This window comes from Perca fluviatilis, chromosome 5 (assembly GCF_010015445.1).
Source record: "Perca fluviatilis chromosome 5, GENO_Pfluv_1.0, whole genome shotgun sequence".
Taxonomy (NCBI): Eukaryota; Metazoa; Chordata; class Actinopteri; order Perciformes; family Percidae; genus Perca; species Perca fluviatilis.
Genome location: NC_053116.1, coordinates 4,758,482 through 4,780,070, shown reverse-complemented (window position 1 = coordinate 4,780,070; position 21,589 = coordinate 4,758,482). Strand labels below are relative to the sequence as shown.

Below are 21,589 nucleotides of genomic sequence, written 5' to 3'. Positions count from 1 at the left end.
CTGGCCTGGCCGTGGGCCAGCCACTTTCTTTGAGAATTAGTGGGGAATGCACCGCTATCGAGCCACGGCCGAGAGACGTGCCTCGCCGCAACGTGTAGTTACATTTTGAAATGCGTGAAAAAGCCTCGGAATCTGAACTGAAAACGTTTACAAGCAAACGCATTTACAAAAAATAATGCCCATAACAGGTTCAAATATTAAGGGCTGGCTAATATTCGTTCGAATATCTTTTTTTTTTTTTATATTCGAATTATATTCGAATAACGAAGTTCGGAGTCAAAGCCCTAATAACAGTACAACATGGATTAAGTGTACTGAGATCTGTTAATATTTAAATACAGCCTGTAAGCAAAACATAAACTACATTTGAGGTTTTTACACCCATCTGAACGCAGCGTGGAGACAGCTGTCAGCTGTGGCAAAATGTGATCCGCTCAGATTAACTTGTGATACAGGCATTTAAAATAGAAATGTAATTATATTTCTGTAGGCTACGTAGATGTGTTATGTTAAGCTACAGCGTCTTCACAACCACATTTTTTAATATTCATTATGTACTCATTAACACTTTATTCCGTTTTGGGGGTAAAAATGAAACACGTCAGTCATGCGCTAACGTGATCATTTATCATTGTTAATGTATAGGCCTATCTCAGCACAAACTCTTCAACCTGGGCCGCAAGTCAACTGGTTATAGTTGTGTTTAATTTCATATGACCCATATTAGGAATCTGAAACAGAAAATCTGAATGTTATCAAACTCTCTCGAGTAGCCTACATCAAAGTTTTGTAATCATATACCATAATGACCATTTTGTGTCGTCAAAGTACGCCAATGTTTTACGCTGGACAACGCTAAAGTAGAGTCATAATTCTGCCACTTACAAGAAAGCCAAATCCGTTCTGGAAGGAAGTTAGTCATTCATTTTTGTCATGAGGGAATTTCAGTTATTTTTTTTTTTTAAATCCCACACATAATTTGTCATCCCACATTGGGATAAATAAAAGTCAAACTGTGAGAAAATAAGCTTCATGTTCTTCACTTCAAATCACTAGACTTTTGCTGCGACTCACTTCATAACTTAACCGAGACTAAGATAACACTAAGTCGCCTGAGAGAAAACGAGGATCAGCACTTTGCTACAAAACATTCAATGGCCATATGGTCATAACAATAGTGTATAGGCTACCATAAGACAAAAAGCACGATTCTGAGTCGACACAGACATAAATTAAACAACTATAATCAGTTGACGCATGACTGACGTGTTTCATTTTTACCCCCAAAACGGAATAAAGTGTTAAGTGGGGTCATGCCAGTTTGTTGTACATTAGTAAGGTTTCGGTATGTGAGGCAAATACAGTGCCTTGCGAAAGTATTCGGCCCCCTTGAACGTTTCGACCTTTTGCCACATTTCAGGCCTCAAACATAAAGATATAAAACTGTAATTTTTTGTGAAGAATCAACAACAAGTGGGTCCCAATTATGAAGTGGAACGAAATTCATTGGCTATTTCAAACTTTTTTAACAAATAAAAAACTGAAAAAGTGGGCGTGCAAAATTATTCAGCCCCTTTACTTTCAGTGCAGCAAACTCTCTCCAGAAGTTCAGTGAGGATCTCTGAATGATCCAATGTTGACCTAAATGACTAATGATGATAAATAGAATCCAGCTGTGTGTAATCAAGTCTCCGTATAAATGCACCTGCTCTGTGATAGTCTCAGAGGTCCGTGTAAAGCGCAGAGAGCATCATGAAGAACAAGGAACACACCAGGCATGTCCGAGATACTGTTGTGGAGAAATTTAAAGCCGGATTTGGATACAAAAAGATTTCCCAAGCTTTAAACATCCCAAGGAGCACTGTGCAAGCGATAATATTGAAATGGAAGGAGTATCAGACCACTACAAATCTACGAAGACCCGGCCGTCCCTCTAAACTTTCAGCTCATACAAGGAGAAGACTGATCAGAGATGCAGCCAAGAGGCCCATGGTCACTCTGGATGAACTGCAGAGATCTACAGCTGAGGTGGGAGACTCTGTCCATAGGACAACAATCAGTCGTATACTGCACAAATCTGGCCTTTATGGAAGAGTGGCAAGAAGAAAGCCATTTCTTAAAGATATCCATAAAAAGTGTCGTTTAAAGTTTGCCAAAAGCCACCTGGGAGACACACCAAACATGTGGAAGAAGGTGCTGTGGTCAGATGAAACCAAAATCGAACTTTTTGGCAACAATGCAAAACGTTATGTTTGGCGTAAAAGCAACACCGCTCATCACCCTGAACACACCATCCCCACTGTCAAACATGGTGGTGGCAGCATCATGGTTTGGGCCTGCTTTTCTTCAGCAGGGACAGGGAAGATGGTTAAAATTGATGGGAAGATGGATGGAGCCAAATACAGGACCATTCTGGAAGAAAACCTGATGGAGTCTGCAAAAGACCTGAGACTGGGACGGAGATTTGTCTTCCAACAAGACAATGATCCAAAACATAAAGCAAAATCTACAATGGAATGGTTCACAAATAAACATATCCAGGTGTTAGAATGGCCAAGTCAAAGTCCAGACCTGAATCCAATCGAGAATCTGTGGAAAGAACTGAAAACTGCTGTTCACAAACGCTCTCCATCCAACCTCACTGAGCTCGAGCTGTTTTGCAAGGAGGAATGGGCAAAAATATCAGTCTCTCGATGTGCAAAACTGATAGAGACATACCCCAAGCCACTTACAGCTGTAATCGCAGCAAAAGGTGGCGCTACAAAGTATTAACTTAAAGGGGGCTGAATAATTTTGCACGCCAATATTTCAGTTTTTTATTTGTTTAAAAGGTTTGAAATATCCAATAAATTTCGTTCCACTTCATGATTGTGTCCCACTTGTTGTTGATTCTTCACAAAAAATTACAGTTTTATATCTTTATGTTTGAGGCCTGAAATCTGGCAAACGGTCGAAAAGTTCAAGGGGGCCGAATACTTTCGCAAGGCACTGTAAATATGAACCTACTTTACTGTTTCTAGGTTAGCATTTGCCCATGTTAAATTGTGATATCACCAGTTAACATATGGGCGTATATTCCTCTCATATGTTAACCTGTGTTAATTTAGACTAAGAGTCCAATATATAGATAGAAATCACAAAAACACTTTAGTGTAGTGGTATAGATGATGTGTAAGTTAGTCCGTCAATTTTGTTGTTCAATGTGTCGTATTTGTGTGGATAATGCTTAAACGGACATGTATGTGTAAGTGCTACTGCAGTTGAGTTTTCTGACTCTAGTAGTATGAGAAAACAGCCTTTAAAGATTACAAATTCCCACACATTTTGCATGACATTATGTGATAGGGTAAAAATAAATAAGATTAACATGAAACTTCCCCAGCTAATAACTTACATTAAGACATATTTTTCCTACAATATATCATATCCCAGTTTGCTTACATTTTAGATACAGTGTTGTTTTAATGGTAAAGTGTTTGTAAATTCACAAGTCGATCTGGGTGTCTCCGTGGCTTGCAGTAAGATCGAGACACAGTCGCCAGACATCGGATGATATTTCGCAACGACAACGGCTAATGTTTGCATGAATGTCTGTCGGGACCAGAATTAATGCTCAGCAACTCGTTTCTATCGTCAAGTTTCACAAGACATCGACAAATGAATGTAAAATAGACATTGAAAATAGACGCGAAGCTATAAGAATGTTTATTTCCTGGTTAGTCGGGAATGGGTCCTGAAAGGCCGCGCCTACACCACATCTGCCTCTATCACCAGTTAATTCAAAAACCAGTTAAACCGAAACACCGGGCGAGAGCAGCCTGGTAGCTGGATAGTCCCGGTGCCGGTACACTGTTGTTCAGGCATGTTTCCACAAAAACAAAAACACAGCAGTCTCTGAACTCACGTTGGGAGTTTCGTTGAAGGAGGATGTAGTCCAGCTTGTTGTTTAATGAGCAGGATGGGTGGGACAGGTGGACTGCTAGCGTTAGCTTTCCACCTAGCCGATGAGGATGTCCCCTAGCCGGCTAGCGGCAATGGGCGACACCGCTGTTCTCCGTGCAGGCAAAGCTCACGTAGTGTGCCGTCTGTAATAACGTTTCCTGCATATTCTCCGATCTGTACCGATGTATCCAGATGCTACACACGTCCGGAAGTTTGAATGCAGATAATTGTTGTAAATGTTTTCTGCTGAAAACCGAGAGCCTGTTTAGCGAAGCTTCAAGATGGCTGACAGTCGTTTTCATTCGGAATACCTCGGCCAGACTCGGCAGTCCAATCCCCTGTGGGCGTGTTGAAAACATGCGGAAGTAGATCCTACTACTGGCAAGGGGGTAAGCCCATAGACAGTATATAATGGACCAATAGACCCCGTTGCTCCAAGACTGTATGGCTGCAGCCTGGAGCGTCCCATGTCATGCAGTCCCGTCTCATGCCGTCCCGCCTGGGGCCATCCCCGACCTTCTACTTTTCAAAATAAAAGCTTGCGTCCCATGCCATCTGTCCGGAATGAAATACGTATTAAAAATACGTTTTTGCGTCGACTATCATACGTTTTTGCGTCGACTATCATGCTAATGAATAAAATACTTAAAATATATTTGGTGTTTAAGTAAACAGTAAGATAAATGCAGACTACCATGCTAATGAATAATATATTTGGTGCAATATAGAATATAAAAATAAAAAGCAGTCTTGGAAAGAGTGAAACATGTTTATTTTAGAGAAACATTGATGCCCTCCAGAATCCCCTCTTTGGTCAGGTCAACAGGTTCCTGAATGAACACATTTAACACTTATTTATTTTGAGAATTCATTATGTAGACAGTTGTAGTATTTTGAGGCATCAAGTTTACTTCATTCACACTAACCGACTGTTGAGGAGGGATTGTCCTGGGCCTCTTTGCCTCCTCCTTATCCTTATCTGCTATTATCTGTACACAGACAACAATTATTTAATTGTCAAAGGGTAAATACATACAAATACATATTTAAAAATATTTAAAAGTCAGTAAAAAGTATGCATATGAAGTGGGAGGTTTGGATCCAAAATACATCAAATCATATAATAAGTAATCCTCAGCATGCAGGTCACAACATCGTCAACAACTATCAAAATGTGATTCTTACGATGGGATCTTCATATTTCCTTTTCTGTGCGAACCTTTAAAACAGACAGATTTTCTTAAATTACATGTTAGAGATTAAGAAGAATAGTAATTACATCTATATGTATAATTTTGGTTTTGTTATACATTTTTATGTTACGGTTGTAACATCCTGACACACCTGACAACTGAATGACCAGACAGGAGCAACAGGCACCACCATGTCCTGATTGTGTCCATGTCACCCTAGAAATACAACATTTTAAACAATGAAGTCATGTTCTACAAAACCGTACTGTAATATGTCTGTAGACTTTCTGGGCACTTACAGTTGTGAAGTCAAAATCTGCCCCCAGCACAATGTAAAGAGCATACTGTAATAAAAAAGAAAACGTATTGGTCTGTACTAGTCTTGGAAAAACATACTAAGCTATATTCCCCTGGTATTTAAATACAATAACAGATCCACAGCTAATATGTTGTCAGGTAAATTATATTTAACACCATTAAGTGACATTTGAGGACAACACACAATACCATTAACATGAAGATCCCACAGGCATTGCCATCTTCCTGTCTTGGGAGACCCTGAACATCAGAAATACAGTAAGACAGTGTACAACATTCAGCACAGCTCATTCATGGAAAATAAACAATAAAATACGTAGAAACCCATTTACTTTGATGTCCTTGCTGTATATCACAGTCCATTCTCCTGGGATAATCCTCTGTGCAAGATCGCTGCAATTAAAGTATTAATCAGCATTTTATTTTCCAAAATTCCTAAAACAGATCTAACTAAATATGTTATTGAACAACTTAATGTGGTCAGGAACAGACCAAAAGCACCTAGAATAACTTTAACAACTTTAACCCTTGTGTTGACTTCGGGTCAAATTGACCTGTTTTCAATTTTTGTATGGGCCGTAGAAAACAACCGTAGAAACAACCACTGAAAATGAAAAGACAACACAAGGGTTAAATCCAAAACAGATGGATTGAACGTCTGAACTTAATGAGTTGAAACCTGCAAATCTGAATGTAACGTTGATCGCCAAAGCCAACTGAGGCTTCCAGATGAAATGAGTCTGGGAAAAGGATTTGTCTCTCTCTCAGCTTCAAAACATGTACACATATATTTTTAGGAATATTAACATAAACGAATGTAATATAATTTCTCAAATTAAAGATAAAAAGGTTTCTACAAAGAAGAAAGTAGATTATAATAGTAAATCAGTGCAAAAGTAATGGTAATAATAAAACTGCAGACGCACACAGAGCATGTAGTGTCCTGGTTTCCAAATAGGTATGAGGACAAAATCCTTGTTTGCCAAATCATTCTGAAAGACATATCACGAAGAAATAGAAAAGCAGAACAGATCTGAACCTTTATTTTTTTAAACAATATAACTATTTAAACAAAATTATATATATATAAATAATAATAATAATAATAATAAATTACGGGGAAAGACGAGGTATCCGGACAATGTGGTGGTAGCCATGTTGGTACCACGTAGCAATCCACTACACATCCTTTTGCTGATGGCACATATATCATTGAAATTCAACTAAGTTGGAAAGACAACATTTATCATTGTATGCTGTATATTGTAAACTAAGTAATTTACCTGTGACTGTGCTATTTGGGTGATTATCTGAAAACAACAATTTGCTATCTGTATGGAGCATAAAAAAAACAAAATATAAACCCAAGTTGTGCTTACTGTGGCCTCCAACTCCCGTGCCAAGCCCAGAGTCAAAAAGTCTCTGCGTTGCAAGGTAACTTGCTGCACTTTGGTAAACTGGGTTCGTATAATTGTTTCATCTGGATTTCTTTTGGGGTCCAAGACATATTTCAGCTAGAACACACGAACACACACAAACACAAACACACACATTAAGAGTACCAACTTTGTGTATGTACAGTATGAAATCAAACCTACCATATTTTTTTGTCGTGGACTAGGTTTCAAACCCCAGCATGATCTCTGTGGCCAACCCGATCTCACTCGAAAGCGTACAAATAACACGGGTTTCTACCGTGCAATGTGTACGCGAAAGTGAAATTCTACGTGCATTACATACGCGGAGCGCTCCAATTGAAGTCATGGGGACCGGTGCGTTTTATATGCACGCGCAGCTCCGTCTACACGTTGTGTGTTATCGCGAGAACAGCATCACACAAAAACATAGATATGGTTGGGTTTAGAGAAAGAATGCAGGGAAAGGCTTTAATAACACAAGAAAATCACAAAAACACTAATAAACGGTTGGGTTTAGGGAAGAAACATTGGGAAAGGCTTAACAAAAAACACTACAAAGTCGCAACAACGCCGCGCAAAAAAACACTAATAAACGGTTGGGTTTAGGGAAGAAACATTGGGAAAGGCTTAACAAAAAACGCTACAAAGTCGAACGCCACACGCAACATACACCGCTAACCGCCTAAAAATCGCCAAACACGGGACGGGAGTCCTGTGTTTTACCCATCCACCACCCCAACCAACCTCCTTTCATACTATAAACGCAGTGGTTTCCATTACTGTAATTGGAGCGCTCCGCGTATCTGCTGTACGCACAATTTCAATTTTGCGTACGCATTGCACGTATTTCACAGGTAGAAACCCGTGGTATTTGTACGCTTTTCAGTGAGACTGGGCTGCTGTGGCTGTATGTCACACAGGGAAGTTTCCCTTTCAGGAGTTGGTCCTACAGGTTAAAGATGTAAAAAGAGATTATTTTTCAAGCCTAACAAACTGATCAACCCCAATATCTGAAATCTGTTTAAATGAGTCCTACCATCAAGATTTCTTGTGGGTTCCAATGAAGTCTGAGTGCCCAATAAAGTCTGTGGAGCTAAACATAGCAATCAACAGTAGATCAAATACATCCTGGACTGGATTGTGACACTACATTTTAAACAACTGTTATACTTATGTTACCTGCCACTGCCTTCCCAAGTGTGTCCAGTGTGATACTGACATTCCTCACATTTCTTTTCATCTTCTCAATGGTTTGTCTCTCTTTTTTTTTCATTGTGGTGATGAACAATGTTTCGCACCAGAAAAATGTGAGCTGAAGGCGACATATTGTTAATGAAATAATTGTTCTTCCGCATATTTGCGAAGAACTGTTCAGCCACTTGGCTGTTGAGCTGACCTGCAAGCTCCGGTACAAGTTCAATTCTCCTGAGCATGTCCTTCTCATCCTTGCATACCTTCATGTAGCTTGTCACACAAGACATAATGTTGAGAGGATTTAGTAACCGGATGACTAACATCTTTAAAGTTTTCAGTGTTTGGCTCCAAAAGCCACGGAAGGTGGATCTTCAGTGTTCGGTCCTTGGCAGCCTGTATGTTCTCAGGGGTTGGAGGAGCAAGACGGCCTTCATTTGGCTGGAATGGTGGATTTTCTGGCACTCTCACATTGGTGTGGTTTACAAGACCTCGTGCAAAGTCATAGACTGATATATTGGGCATATGTTTCCACGACAGAAGCATATCTGCAAAGTCTCTAGGGCCTTCTGCTCTGATGTTAAACTTCAAGCTGTACAAAACACCGCAGGGACACATGATGGCAGCCAAACCACCTGGATGAATAGTAAAGGATTAAACCATTAGGAATAAGAAGTATATAAATGTAAAGTTAATATGTATTTACAGGAATACATAAAACCGACAAAGCCAGAAAAATGTAAAGCTGTCACCTGATGCTCCCCAGATCTTCTGAAACACTTGGTCGTAGGCCTGTCTATTTTGCATTTCGGTTCTGAGGCGCAGAATTAGATCTTAGAACCACAAGAGTCGACACCACATTCCTTACAGAGTGTACGTACTGCATCCACCTGTGTAGGTCAAGGGAAAGAATAAATACAGTAAACGTGGGTTGACAATGTGTTATATTATCCCCACTAACATTTAGGCCTATTGTTGTGACTTCAATCTATTCAACTGCATCAAAAAGACACGTTGCTTCCATACAACTGTCCTGCAGTTTGTAGGCCTATAACAGACAAAGATTCCATGAGAGTCCTTTGTGAAAAGAACCAAATAAAGGGTGATACAAACTATGTGGAGGATACCTTCAAATTCATCAATTCATTTGAGAGTCTGTCTTCAGTAATATTGATGTCATCTGCCTCTGCTGAGTTTCTTGGACCTTGAGCTTTTAAAAACTCTGTGTTTAGCACAGTGTTGGACCTTCGTGTGCCTTGCCCAATCCAAGGTGCCCAAAAATGATAGCTGGGATGGACAGTAAAAGGATTCTTCCGGTTACCTGTTAATCAGAATGAAATGTTGGAAAAAGACACATTACTTATATCTGATTTTAATATCTTCTTTTAATAGCTTCTTCATATTTTTTCTTTGGAACTGCACATTACAGTGAGGACAAACTACATTTGGCAAATTTGCACAGCGCACTCTGCAGGGAGGGTTGGCCAGGTTAGCAAGAAGGAACGGCAAGAAGGATTCTGGCAGTGGGTCTTGGGGTCTCTCTGCTGGGTCTCTTTGTCCTTGTATTTCACTATACTGTACCTGACACAGACACACACAGGTTTGAAAAACACACTAAACATTCACACAGATAGTTTTCTCTTTATAAACAGACACACATATACTCACTGATACAGGCAGTTTGTCAGTGCCGAGATGAGGTAGGTTCACAGATCCTGCTGCAGAGAATTGATAATCAAACTGACAATCAGCTAAAAGTATTAAGTGAACACAGCCAAGTGCAGCTCCACAGAAAATGGAGAGTGATTTCAGACCTTTGCACTCCTCTGTCTGGGAATTGATGCCCATCTCTCTGCAGTCTGCATCAGCATTCAACTGGGCATCATGGAGAGGTGGCCTACAGATCGGCAAATGCCTCTGTATAGCCTGCCTTTTTATTGTGGTCTTGAGGCAGAAAGGGCAGTGGAAGTGACCACTGCTTCCACTCCTGCAAGCCTGGTGGCATTTTGTTATGAAGAAATCTATGAAGGGACAAAAGCATTACGTGCTTACCCAATAAAATAAAGCAACTAGTATGTAAAGTTACTATTAGTAAGCTTACTAAGTACCAGTCGTTACAAACAAACAAATGATAATGGCATAGCACAAAGCTGATGGAGGGAACTAACCTTCATGTTGAATGGCATTCTTTACATGCACCTCCATGTGCTGCAAAACCTTTGCCCTACACCGGGGCTTGTATATGGAAATGGGGCAAAGGGGGCAATGATGGTCGGTACAGCACACCGTGCATCGTGTCACCGGGGGTGTGCTATTTCTTTTAAAGACACTGATGTGTACCTTAAGGACAATCACAGAAAGCAACCATCAGAGTCTGCAACCATAAATTGCTCTAGGTAACGTTAGCTAACATTCGCTAACAAATGTCAACCAACGCTGATGCAGGTTTCATCAAATGTACGTTAACATCAGGGACGCAACAATAACATCCAGAAATCAGCAAACTATGTATGGCTAAAATTGCTACTTTAACAGTTTAAACGTTTTTCAATTGATTGCAACAAACGTGATCATGAACTTACCCATGACTCTGGTGACTCCATCTGGAAATCTGGAAAATAATTCGCGGTTTTGTATTTTTGACCCTCTGAACTTACCGTTGGAAAGCCTCGGCATGAGACGGGACCGCATGTGACGGGACCGCATGACATGGGACGCTCCAGGCTGCAGCCATACCCGCCTCCGTTGCTCTGGACGGAGACCAGTGAAGGCTATTAGAAGCACTTTTCCGGTGATCACTTGCTTTACTGCGCAGCCTCCAACTGACAGAGACAACGTAAATGTGACATGAGCAACGTGTCTGAAAGTTGGAAGTCTTCTGGTAGCTGTGCCAAGAGAAATCTCAATCGTTCCCAATCTTACAGAGACGGAGAGTGTAGGTATATGTAAGGAGATAACATAGGCACAGGGTAATTATTGATCACTAACATGCTAGTTAACATTAGTCATTAAACCTAAACAGCTAATGTAAGTCCAAACTGCCTGCGAGCTTATCCTGTACTATACGGTAATTCCTCTACTGTGCGACAGTAAGTCACTTGGTTATGACGCAATCGTTAGCCTATTTTCACAAAAACATCTGCTACGGAATCATAACGTGAGGTACAAGGTAATGGAGCCTTTTATACATTTTCGTGTTTCTGTAGAAATAAACAATGGACAAATAGAGTCTTTAAACGCTTCAGATGTAAAGTTATTCGCTGTCAAGTGACGTAAAAACAAAATGGCGGTCAGCGGAATGCTTTGTAGCAACAAAGCGATCCCATGGGATGTTCGAGTTCTGAAGCGAAGCTTACCCCCTTGGGTAAGCCATGGATGTATTAAGAGAACTGGATACAGTGTTCGGCGGGAAGCCCATGGATGTATTAAGAGAACTGGATACAGTGTTCGGCGGGAAGCCCCGTACGTTCCAATGAGAGTGCTCAAAAGCGCATTATGCAAACATGGAGCTCGGCTTTTCCGCATTCTTGGCCATGCGCACTAGCAACAATTTGTTTGTGTTGTCTTAGCAACCGGTAGCAACATGCTCGTTCATGAGGTTATCTCTCGTGGCTCTTACAAGTGGCGTTGTCATTGTCTAAAATATTCACTAACGTTAAACATTGTGTTTTCGTTTTCGTTTACATGCTTAGCTAAATAAACAATAGATGTATTTAGCTAGACAACCAAGGAGATTTAATCATTATGTCGTGCTACTAGCTAGCTAGCTAGCGCTAGCAGTTAGCCTGCAGTTTCGGGAACAGAGCTCATCCATGGCTTTATCTCTCATCCACGTTACAAGCTTTACAGCATACAGCCCTCGGGTGTATCATAAGAGAGAACCAAAGCCATGTAATCACTATGTCTGTAGTAACGTTATGTAGGCATGATCTTAATACAGCCATGCTAGCTAACCTGATGTTAGCAACTAGCTAGCTAGCCGATAGCCCCGCCAGTTTGGGAAACGCTAATGACGTTACATCCACGTAACAGGCTTTACAACATGCATACATCCCTCGGATGTATCATAACTTCATAAGATAATACCATGGACGTATTGATAGAACACATGGTGAATTACACCCATTAGCTATATCCATTATTACAGCTAGCTACATGAGCTCAGAGAACAGTCATGTGAGCGGGCGTGCGCAGTCCTGTGGGTCTGCTCGCGTCCATTATGCGCGTTCATCATTTCAAATTTAATAATTCTGGAATGTTAAAAATGTTAAAAACATAACGTTTTAAACAAGGACCCTTTCCCCAGTAAGCACACATACGTCGCGGCGACATATTGGCGATGTAATCAGAATGCATCGGGGATACGTAGTATTTTGGTAGTTTGCTCACTGGCACAACGTCCCCGCGACGTCGCTGCGCTACGTTTCAGCGACATATAGCCGCTCTCTCCGCGACGTATACATATATACATCGTTCTAACGTATGCCATACGTCGTAGAGATGCAGGCAATATACATCGTTCTAACGTATGCCATACGTCGTAGAGATGCAGGCAATATACATCGTTCTAACGTACGCAATACATCGTAGAGATGTACGCTTATATACGTCGTTCTAACGTATGCAATACATCGTAGAGATGTACGCTTATATACGTCGTTCTAACATCTGCTATACATCTTACAGATGCAGTCTCAGGTACATCTTCCTGACATCTGTTATACGTAGTACAGATGTCAGGAAGATGTGCAGATCAATAGATCCTGCATTAATCCATTTAACAAAACTGGTCAGTATAGGTCACACACACAATTACTTTAAATATCTTTACTAAATTGAATTGCTAAAGTAAGATAGATAAACCATACACAATTACTTATAATAATACATTTTATTTATAAAGCGCTTTTCAGGGTACTCAAAGACAATTTACACAAGTTCAAATCATTATAGAAAATAGCACACTGTAACACATTAAAATATATTCTTGTATGTAGCTAGATTTGGGGATAATTATCCTACTGTGGTCTATACTAAGGGCTAATGTACAAAAACACTACCTTGTGTTGTCTTCCCGTCAACCTTGAAAAAAAATTATTAAATTTTTCTTCTACACATTTTCAGCGCTTATTTCTACGTCCCATATTTTCTGATATAAAACAAAAGTTGAAAACGGGTCGATTTGACCCGAAGTCAACACAAGGGTTAAAAGCTTAAATCAGGTTGTTTTTTTTTAAGTCTGAGACTGTGGGCTTCCCCTCAGGCAAAGAGCTGGGGCACGCACGTTTCCTGGGAACGGGGTGCAACGGCTTGAGTTATGTTTTCTCTCGTTTGGTGGGTGTGTCTCTCGATTATTGGCTGTGTTCCAGGTGATACCCAATTATTAGAGACTGTCTGTAAACCCGTGGCAATAAAAAGGGCTTGCACACACAACAGGATGTCAAACACCTTGTTTCAGTTTTAAAAAACGTCACTTTCTCAATTTTTGGATGCCTATGGGATCATGGTAATGTTATTTGAACCCAAACACTTAACAATTGAGCCAAGAATAACATTTATTTATTAACAAAATTCATTATTTTTCTTAATCTGTAGGAGTCGCTGAAATATACAGTATTTCTCTCTTTTGACTACACACTCGTGAGCTGTATATCACTGCTTCACAACAGCAGTGTGTACATGTTGGAGAAAAAAAACTAATTGTCACACTATATTGTCCACTTTCTATCATAATGTAAATTATTTCAGTAGCAAAAGAAAATGCTGTCCCTGCTACAGCCTTTGCTCCAGTCTGTTGCCAGTCGGGGAACTCCTTGATGGCCGGCTTCGTACTCAGGAAAGTAGGGTCCTCCGTGGTGCTGCTGCAGTGACAAGAACAAAAGATTTGGGTTTTGTGCGTTATTTGAAGAAGTATCTTTTAATACATTTTTTGTTTCATCTCCCTTTGTTTTTAAGAAGTGGTTGAGTAATATTTTTTTTGCAGATGTGAATTGAAGAATATGGCAAGTAGAATATGGCAAGCCAAATGTCGTTAACGTAGTTAAATTCTCTGCTAAATTTTCCTCAGAAGCTCCAATTCAGCCTTTAAATATAATTGAACAGTAAGGACATTTGGTCAGTAGGGGGCGCTGCGGTCTGTGCAGTTTCATTTAGGAAGAAGTTCAAGGTGGGCTGTTTACGGTAGAAGGGATACAGCTACGACCAAAAGTTACGCAAAAATCCCGCAAAATCTAGACTAATATAATAATATATTTGTTATACTTTCACCCAGGAAAACCTGTTTCATTCCTCTAGAGTTTTTTATGCAAACCACAATCTGTTTCCTGAACTTAACAAGTCGTTTTGGTGCCTAAACGTAACTGTCGTCACCGTAGCTGTATCCCATCTAGCCTCAACCGCTGTTAAAGTGCCATTCTGACAATATGTATTTAGATCACTTTGTAAATTAAAGCTTTAAATAGCATGTTATAAATCGTCCCATAAAAAATACCATAACTTTCTCTCTAAAAGGGCTAACATCAAGGTTTCATAGTAATCACAATTATTTAAAAAGTATTTACTTTTGAAACCAAAGGTGTCATTTTATGCTACCCTCTCTTTACTTCCTACTCCCATTTTCAATTACGATTTTGTAAACTTACCACAGAAGATTTGGCAAAGTAATGACTGGGAATATGGCAGCTTTCCACATTTTCCCGTTGAATATCTTGGTCATCATGGCAATTGAGAGATCTGAAAAATACAAACATATAAAAATTTAAAACAAGATAAGATCCTTAATTAATCCCACAGTGGAGGACATTTTCAGTGATACTGCACCAAAAGGAAAGTGCAATGACAAAAGCATCAGTAAAAACGCAAGAATAAAGCAGTTAAAACTGTTCAGTGTACAGACAGAAAGTTTAATAATACGGTATTCACAGTATTGCACAGAGGAGTTATTGATATTGCATAAAAAATGGTGTACATTGATGTTGCACGTGAGTAAATTGTCAGATAGGGTGCGTGTGGTCTACTTGGAGCAGTGTTGATTATAAAGTCTGGCAGCAGCAAGAAGGATGTGTGGTATATCTCATTCACTGCACATTAGGGTTACATTTGAATACAAAATGTAACTTAAGTACAACAAAATATTTACTGTTGATAGATGGATATGATTTAATAATAGTTTTTTACCTACCCATTTCAAAGTCTGTGTAGGTCTTCTTTGGCTTCCTCTTTTGGAATCATTAGTGCCTCTTCCTCTTAGCAGGCCAATTCAGCAGTGGTCGTCAAATCAGTTTTCAAACTCTTTCCTCTTATCTGAAAGAGAATAATATACAGAGGTAATTAATAATTCAAGTACAATGTGATAGATAGAGAAAGTCTAGGACCCCTTAAACACACAGGGGGTTAAAAAAATAGAGCAACACATAAGAATCATGAGTGGCACTGCGCCTGCCCCAAATACTAGATAGATTCAGATTACAGGTGTGTAATTTGCATCTTGCAACAAACTAATATGACAATAACATACCTGACTCTTTTCACTTGTTGATCAGGCTTATACACACAACTATTATTGTGGTATGATGTCCTTCATCTCTGCATTGCCTTCTCTCCCACCTCCTGCCGACGTTTTCTGATCTTCCACTATACATTATACCAACATAAAAACAGACACACTATGTGAAAGCTACTATCAAAAAATACTGCTCTTTTGTGAGGATGCAGTATTTTTAGTATTGTAACTACAGTTTCGCAATGAACACAGTGTATTCCTGACATTTTGTAGAAGATGGTGATATTCTTAGCAAGAACCCCCTTTTTAATGAGGGATAACTAGTGAAACAAACAAGCAAACAAACATCAACTAACAGTTTACCAAAGTTACCCTTGCTATAAACATTATATCACACATACGTCGCCACGATGTATTGGCAAATTCATCGGGGATACGTAGTAGATTGCTCGTTTGCTCACTGGCACGACGTCCCCGGACGTCGCTGCTGTACGTTTCAACGACATGTAGCCGCTCTCTCCGCGACGTATATATACATCGTTCCAAAGTATTTCATACATCTTACAGATGCACACATATAGCTACATCGTTCTAACGGAAAAACGGGAAAAAAGCAATATACCGATTAAATTATTGTGATATTGATAATTGTATTGATCTCAAAGTCAAATGTGATTCAATATGTCAATCGAACGTGTTTAGTCCCTGTTAAAGCCGATTATAAACCGCTAATGTCAGTTAGGCTTATGGTCAATTTAGCTTCAACAAAAAGTAAAACTTAAAATTAAGTGACTGGACAGTAACTACATTAAGCTAACGCTAGCTTGCCAGGTAAATTGTTTTTATTTTAATTAATCAACGTTAGTGATATATCAGCAAGAAAATCATGGTAACAGGTGACGATTCTCATTAGTGTTTTGAAGGCTAACCTTAGCCCACGAAAACGGGCACCATCTAGCTAATAACTGATGTTTTATGACCGTTGGCATTCCCAACCCCATTTTCAAAATCAGTTGTTAACCAGATTTAATGCCGAGTGTACAGAAACGAACCAGTCTTACTAGCTAAACTGTCCTAAACTAATTTTACATAGTGTCATTTAGTTAATAAGCAGGGTAAAAATAAATTATTACAATCACAATGTAATAAGTACGAACGTTAGCATGCCATTAGACGGCCCCTGAACCTCTTCACCTTTTTTAAATATGATTTAACGTTAGTTGGCAGATTAGCTAGATAGCTAGCTAACGCTACATGCCGAATTTACCTTTAGCTAGCTACATTTTGATTATATAACAAGTCTTCAGCTTTAAATGTTCCCTGTTGAGATTTCAGTTCCATTAAAGCCAAAACAAAAATCTAATTAACCGATATGAGCAAAGTATGACTGAGGTGCAGCACTCAGTTACTTTTAGCTCGCTAGCTAGCTAAAATTAACGTTAAGGGATATCGGGTAACGTTCAATTAGCTATAGCTAGCAGCCTCACGTTAGCTAACGTTACTGGCATGTACTGCAACTGACATAGCAGCTAACGTTAACTTTCATTCAGATTCATTCAGATTAGTACATATAGCAAGCTAACTAGCTAGAGCACGGATATTTTGATTTTAAATGAATGTGAAAAAGGGCGGCTAGTGCGATGTCAGCCTGATCTAACGGCTCTAAAGTTACTTTAAACCATGACATGGCGTAACTTAATAACATATGTTGTTTTTAGTCCGATGAACACCAATTTCCACATGAGAAAACGTCGAAAATATTTGTATGAACGTTACGTTAAGATGAAATAGTGCTTACCATGGTATTTGACAGCAGCAAAGAAGCAGTCTCCATCCTAACCCTTCGTAGACTGGCAACTTTTTTTCCCCTTCCTTTATCGACTGTGGCGCGAATATGTTGTTGGGCAGAATTCAGATTCACTGTCCATCACATCAACAGTGTGTGTGTACAGTAAAGACATCCAGACGCTCAATAAACGATGCTTCCAAATGACCCGCGAACAACTGAGGAACCGTTAAAGCGCCCATATTATGCTCATTTTCAGGTTCATAACTGTATTTTAAGGTTGTACCAGAATAGGTTTACATGGTTTAATTTTCAAAAAACACCATATTGTTGTTGTACTGCACAGCTCTCTCTCACTGCTGTAGATCCTCTTTTCACCTGGTTTCTGTTTTAGCTACAGAGTGAGACCTCTTTTCATCTTCTTCTTCTGTACTATCTTTGATTGCACTCGCACATGCTCAGTAGTTCAGATGTAGATCATGTCAGCTAGTTAACTCTAGAGACAGTAAAAGAGAGCCTGTTTCTCCAACTTTGGTCAGTTACAAGGCAGGATTAGCTGGGAGACTTCTAAATGAGGGCGCACATGTAAGTAGTTCTTTTGCAGATTATGGTGAACTTGTGTGTGTTGTAGCAGTGCTTTGCTATTGAGAACGACGTAGCATGCTACCGTTAGCATTAGCGTTAGCATGCTAATGCTAACGGTTAGCATGCTAACGAGCTAACGGTTGTGGTTAGTCAGCTCATTTCGGACTGTGACGTCACAGTCCGAGGCCGATTTTGAACAGCTCACTAGGAGACTGAAGGCAGGACACATTCAGAAACTGTATCTCACTCAAAACAGCATGGATGGATTTTTTTCAAAGTTTGTATGTGTGTGGAAGCACCAGAGACACAAAAGAACACCCCAAATCCCAGAAAAAGTGATTTTTTCATAATATGGGCACTTTAATACATCTCACCGACATAGTTAATACGTCGCTGCGATGTATAGATTGTGATCATAATAAGACGTCCAGACACTCAATAAACGATTCTTCCAAATGACACGTGAACAACTGAGGAACTTTTAATACATCTCACCGACATAGTTAATACGTCGCTGCGATGTATAGATTGCGATCGTAATAAGACGTCCAGACGCTCAATAAACGATGCTTCATTATTCTTCTTTATGACCCGCGATCAATTGCAGACGAAGCGATCAATTGCATACGTCGTGCCGACGTATGTGTGCTTACTGGGTCATTGTTCAAGCTGGTAAGTTGATATAAACAAATTATCCGCTGAAATATAGACTTTTCTTTCGCTATGTAATGTCTATGTGAAAAGTCTTTCTGGGCCATGGGGTGCAGTACCACCGTTATCCGCTAAGCCCATGTTGGCATATAGACATGGCGCTCTTCCTGGGGGCTTGGGGTAAGCTCATTGACATATAGACCCTTTGCAAACACGTGACCACAAACACGTGACGACGCCATGACGGACGGCAGAATCACCGAAAGCACAAGCTAAATAGTGTATTAGACGAGCGGAAAGTTTCATTAGTTTCACATAAATAACACTAAATAAAATGTAATAATAATAATAATAATAATAATACTATCATCTTCTTCAGACATTGTTTAAATTCACCTACCCTGGTCCCTGTCTCGATCCTGCCGGTAGCTAGCTTGCCCCGCTAGCCGTTAGCTGCCGTCCGGCAGAGGTGTATAGTCCAGGTGCCAGAAAGTAGAAATCCTGTCCAGCAGCTGTCCCAACCATCACTAAACCAGCTCCTCTACCAGGTAGATGAGCTCGTTAGTGAAAACACCTGTTCTAGATGTAGAGGCAGATCCAAAAACATGGCAGGATTTTTACTTTCTGGCACCTGGACTATACACCTCTGCCGTCCGGTGAGTGTAGTCAGCCAGGCTTCTGTGATAATCATCCCAATAACAATACGGTGGTGGTGTGGCTATGTCTTCCAGTTACTGAAGGATAGCTTTAGCTTGCGCTTGGAGCAGCAAGTTCATCTGCCTGTTGCCCCTCTGTCTGTCTCGTTCTTTTCAACTCTTGTGAGGCTAGTTCTTCGACTGTATACTCGGATTCGAATAAATAAGGACGACCATATAACTCAAAAGGCTCTTCCCTGTGTTGTATATCTGCTATATTCTCCATAGTTACGTTACTCCAAGCTTCTTCCCTTGTAAACAAATCTGCTCTTCACACACTACGCTCCGATCGGCACACTACTGTTTACCTTTTCTTGCTACAACTAGCAGCTACTACCGCACTACTGTTTTTTATTTTTTAGGGGGGAATACACTTCAATACGTGACATGACCTGTCCTCTGGAGGACATAGCCACACCACCGTGGATTGTTATTGGGATGATTATCACAGAAGCCTGTCTGAATACACTCACAGGACGGCAGCTAGCAGCTAACGGCTATCAGCTAGCAGGGCAAGCTAGCTACAGGCATGTAGGCTACCGTTGTTCACTGGCTGAGCCAATGCAACTCTCTAATGGATGCCTGAACACATCCCAGCTCTGGGAAATAATTCATCACACGTTAATCCATGCAGTAAATCATGGAGTGTCTATGATTAGTATTAACCACACATAATGTAACATCTAGCCATCGTCTAATCTGTGATTATATTCGCTGGTGACCGGTGGATATTTCGACAGCTAGCTGGTCGGCTAACTGGGGTAGGAGCTCCGCAGACCCGCATTTAATTCAGTTGTTTGGCCTTTTTGAAGCTAGTTTCCGTGCCATGTCATCTTTAACTTAACCAATATTTTTTGTATGCGTGTTAAGTTAAATGATCAAGGGAACGGCTTACTTTTTGGGATATGTAGGTCAGTGAATAACCGATGATAGTTATGTGGGACCTGTTAGCACGGCAGCTAGCTGGGTGAGGAAGTTTTATTATTATTTATCAGTCATTTAAAACAGAAAGGCAATACATACACATGCTTGTGTTGGTGAGGATTACTCTGCAGATTGTGTATGTGACTCGTGAGAACAAGAACAGTGAACCATACACAGTATATAAGCAGCAAACACGTTCTCGTTTGACTTGCTGTCCGTCTACAGAATAGCTCTTCCGCCGTCCGTCATGGCGTTCATAATTCGCGGGAGTAGAGTGTGACGTCACGTGCAAAGGGTCTATATATAAGCACACGATCCGTTCTGCCTACACGATCCGTTCTGCACATGCGCAAGATAATACTGTTTTACCGAGGATACGACCAAGCCCCCAGGAGGAGCGCTAAGTCTATATGCCAACATGGGCTTAACGGATAATGGTGGTACTGCACCCCATGGCCCAGAAAGACTTTTCACATAGACATTACATGGCGAAAGAAACGTCTATATTTCAGCGGATAATTTGTTTCGGGGTATATCAAACTACCAGCCCGAACACTGAAAGGGTCCTTGTTTAAAACGTTAAGTTTTTAACATTTTTAACATTCACTAGAAGCGAATCCTGAATTATTAAATTTGAAATGATGACCGCGCATAATGGAGCGAGCACACCATAGGGAGTGCGCTCGCCCGCGTCGCCTGCACTGCGCATGCTCAAATGACTGTTCTGAGTGCTGTAGCTGTAATAATCACAATCTAATGGATGTAGCTCCAGCAGCTAATGGCTGTAATTCACCATGTGTTCTATTAATACATCCATGGTATTATCTTATGATACACCCGAGTGATGTATGTATGTATGTATGCTGTAAAGCCTGTTACGTGGATGTAACGTCATTAGCGTTTCCCAAAACTGCCAGGGCTATCGGCTAGTAGCTAACATCAGCGGTAGCTAGCATGGGAGAACGGTAACACTGTACATAGATAACGTTACAGACATAGTGATTATATCGCCTTGGTTTTCTCAAAACATCCATAATTTATGTTGATAAGCATTACTAATTAATAAATGGCAAAGTGAAGTATTATAATTGAACATTGTCGTTAACTGTTGATGTCAATGACTGGCTATATATAGCTATAGTACAGTATATATATATATATATATATATATATATATATATATATATATATATATATATATATATATATATATACTGTATGTCCTGTTGTCTGTAATAAATTAAACGTTATGTATGGTGGCACTAATTTTCACCTCCTGGTGATAATAATAAAAGCATTTAATTTCCTTTCATATCGAAATACGAGACAAATGATAGAAACAATGATAGAAGGGTTAAAAAAAAAAAAAATTTAATATTTTATAT

The 21,589-nt window shown here is 40.0% G+C and overlaps 1 protein-coding gene and 2 long non-coding RNA genes across 6 annotated transcripts; all 3 read right to left on the bottom strand.

Annotated features, from left to right (window-relative positions):
* Positions 1-4,712: 4,712 nt before the first annotated feature.
* Positions 4,713-7,139, bottom strand: LOC120559501. Its single transcript, XM_039801219.1, has 11 exons — positions 7,052-7,139; positions 6,833-6,967; positions 6,380-6,445; positions 6,133-6,230; positions 5,786-5,846; positions 5,643-5,693; positions 5,435-5,479; positions 5,287-5,351; positions 5,128-5,161; positions 4,869-4,931; positions 4,713-4,772 (listed from the first exon to the last, which is right to left on the bottom strand). Exons 1-11 carry the CDS (start codon positions 7,052-7,054, stop codon positions 4,713-4,715), a joined length of 681 nt encoding a protein of 226 aa, XP_039657153.1. The 5' UTR covers positions 7,055-7,139.
* A 625-nt stretch (positions 7,140-7,764) lies between these two features.
* LOC120559496 lies at positions 7,765-10,791 on the bottom strand. 3 transcript variants are annotated; one of them, XR_005639291.1, is made up of 10 exons: positions 10,720-10,791; positions 10,231-10,402; positions 9,877-10,083; positions 9,731-9,780; positions 9,506-9,643; positions 9,190-9,383; positions 8,815-8,952; positions 8,051-8,697; positions 7,908-7,964; positions 7,765-7,817 (listed from the first exon to the last, which is right to left on the bottom strand). It is a non-coding gene; the product is annotated as an uncharacterized LOC120559496 (long non-coding RNA). The 3 variants fall into 3 exon arrangements; XR_005639292.1 differs by having other exon boundaries at positions 9,530-9,643; XR_005639293.1 differs by having other exon boundaries at positions 9,731-9,777.
* A 2,505-nt stretch (positions 10,792-13,296) lies between these two features.
* On the bottom strand, positions 13,297-17,557 carry LOC120559518. 2 transcript variants are annotated; one of them, XR_005639306.1, is made up of 5 exons: positions 17,362-17,557; positions 15,579-15,694; positions 15,243-15,364; positions 14,704-14,794; positions 13,297-13,923 (listed from the first exon to the last, which is right to left on the bottom strand). It is a non-coding gene; the product is annotated as an uncharacterized LOC120559518 (long non-coding RNA). The 2 variants fall into 2 exon arrangements; XR_005639305.1 differs by lacking the exon at positions 17,362-17,557 and adding an exon at positions 15,965-15,983.
* Positions 17,558-21,589: the final 4,032 nt, after the last annotated feature.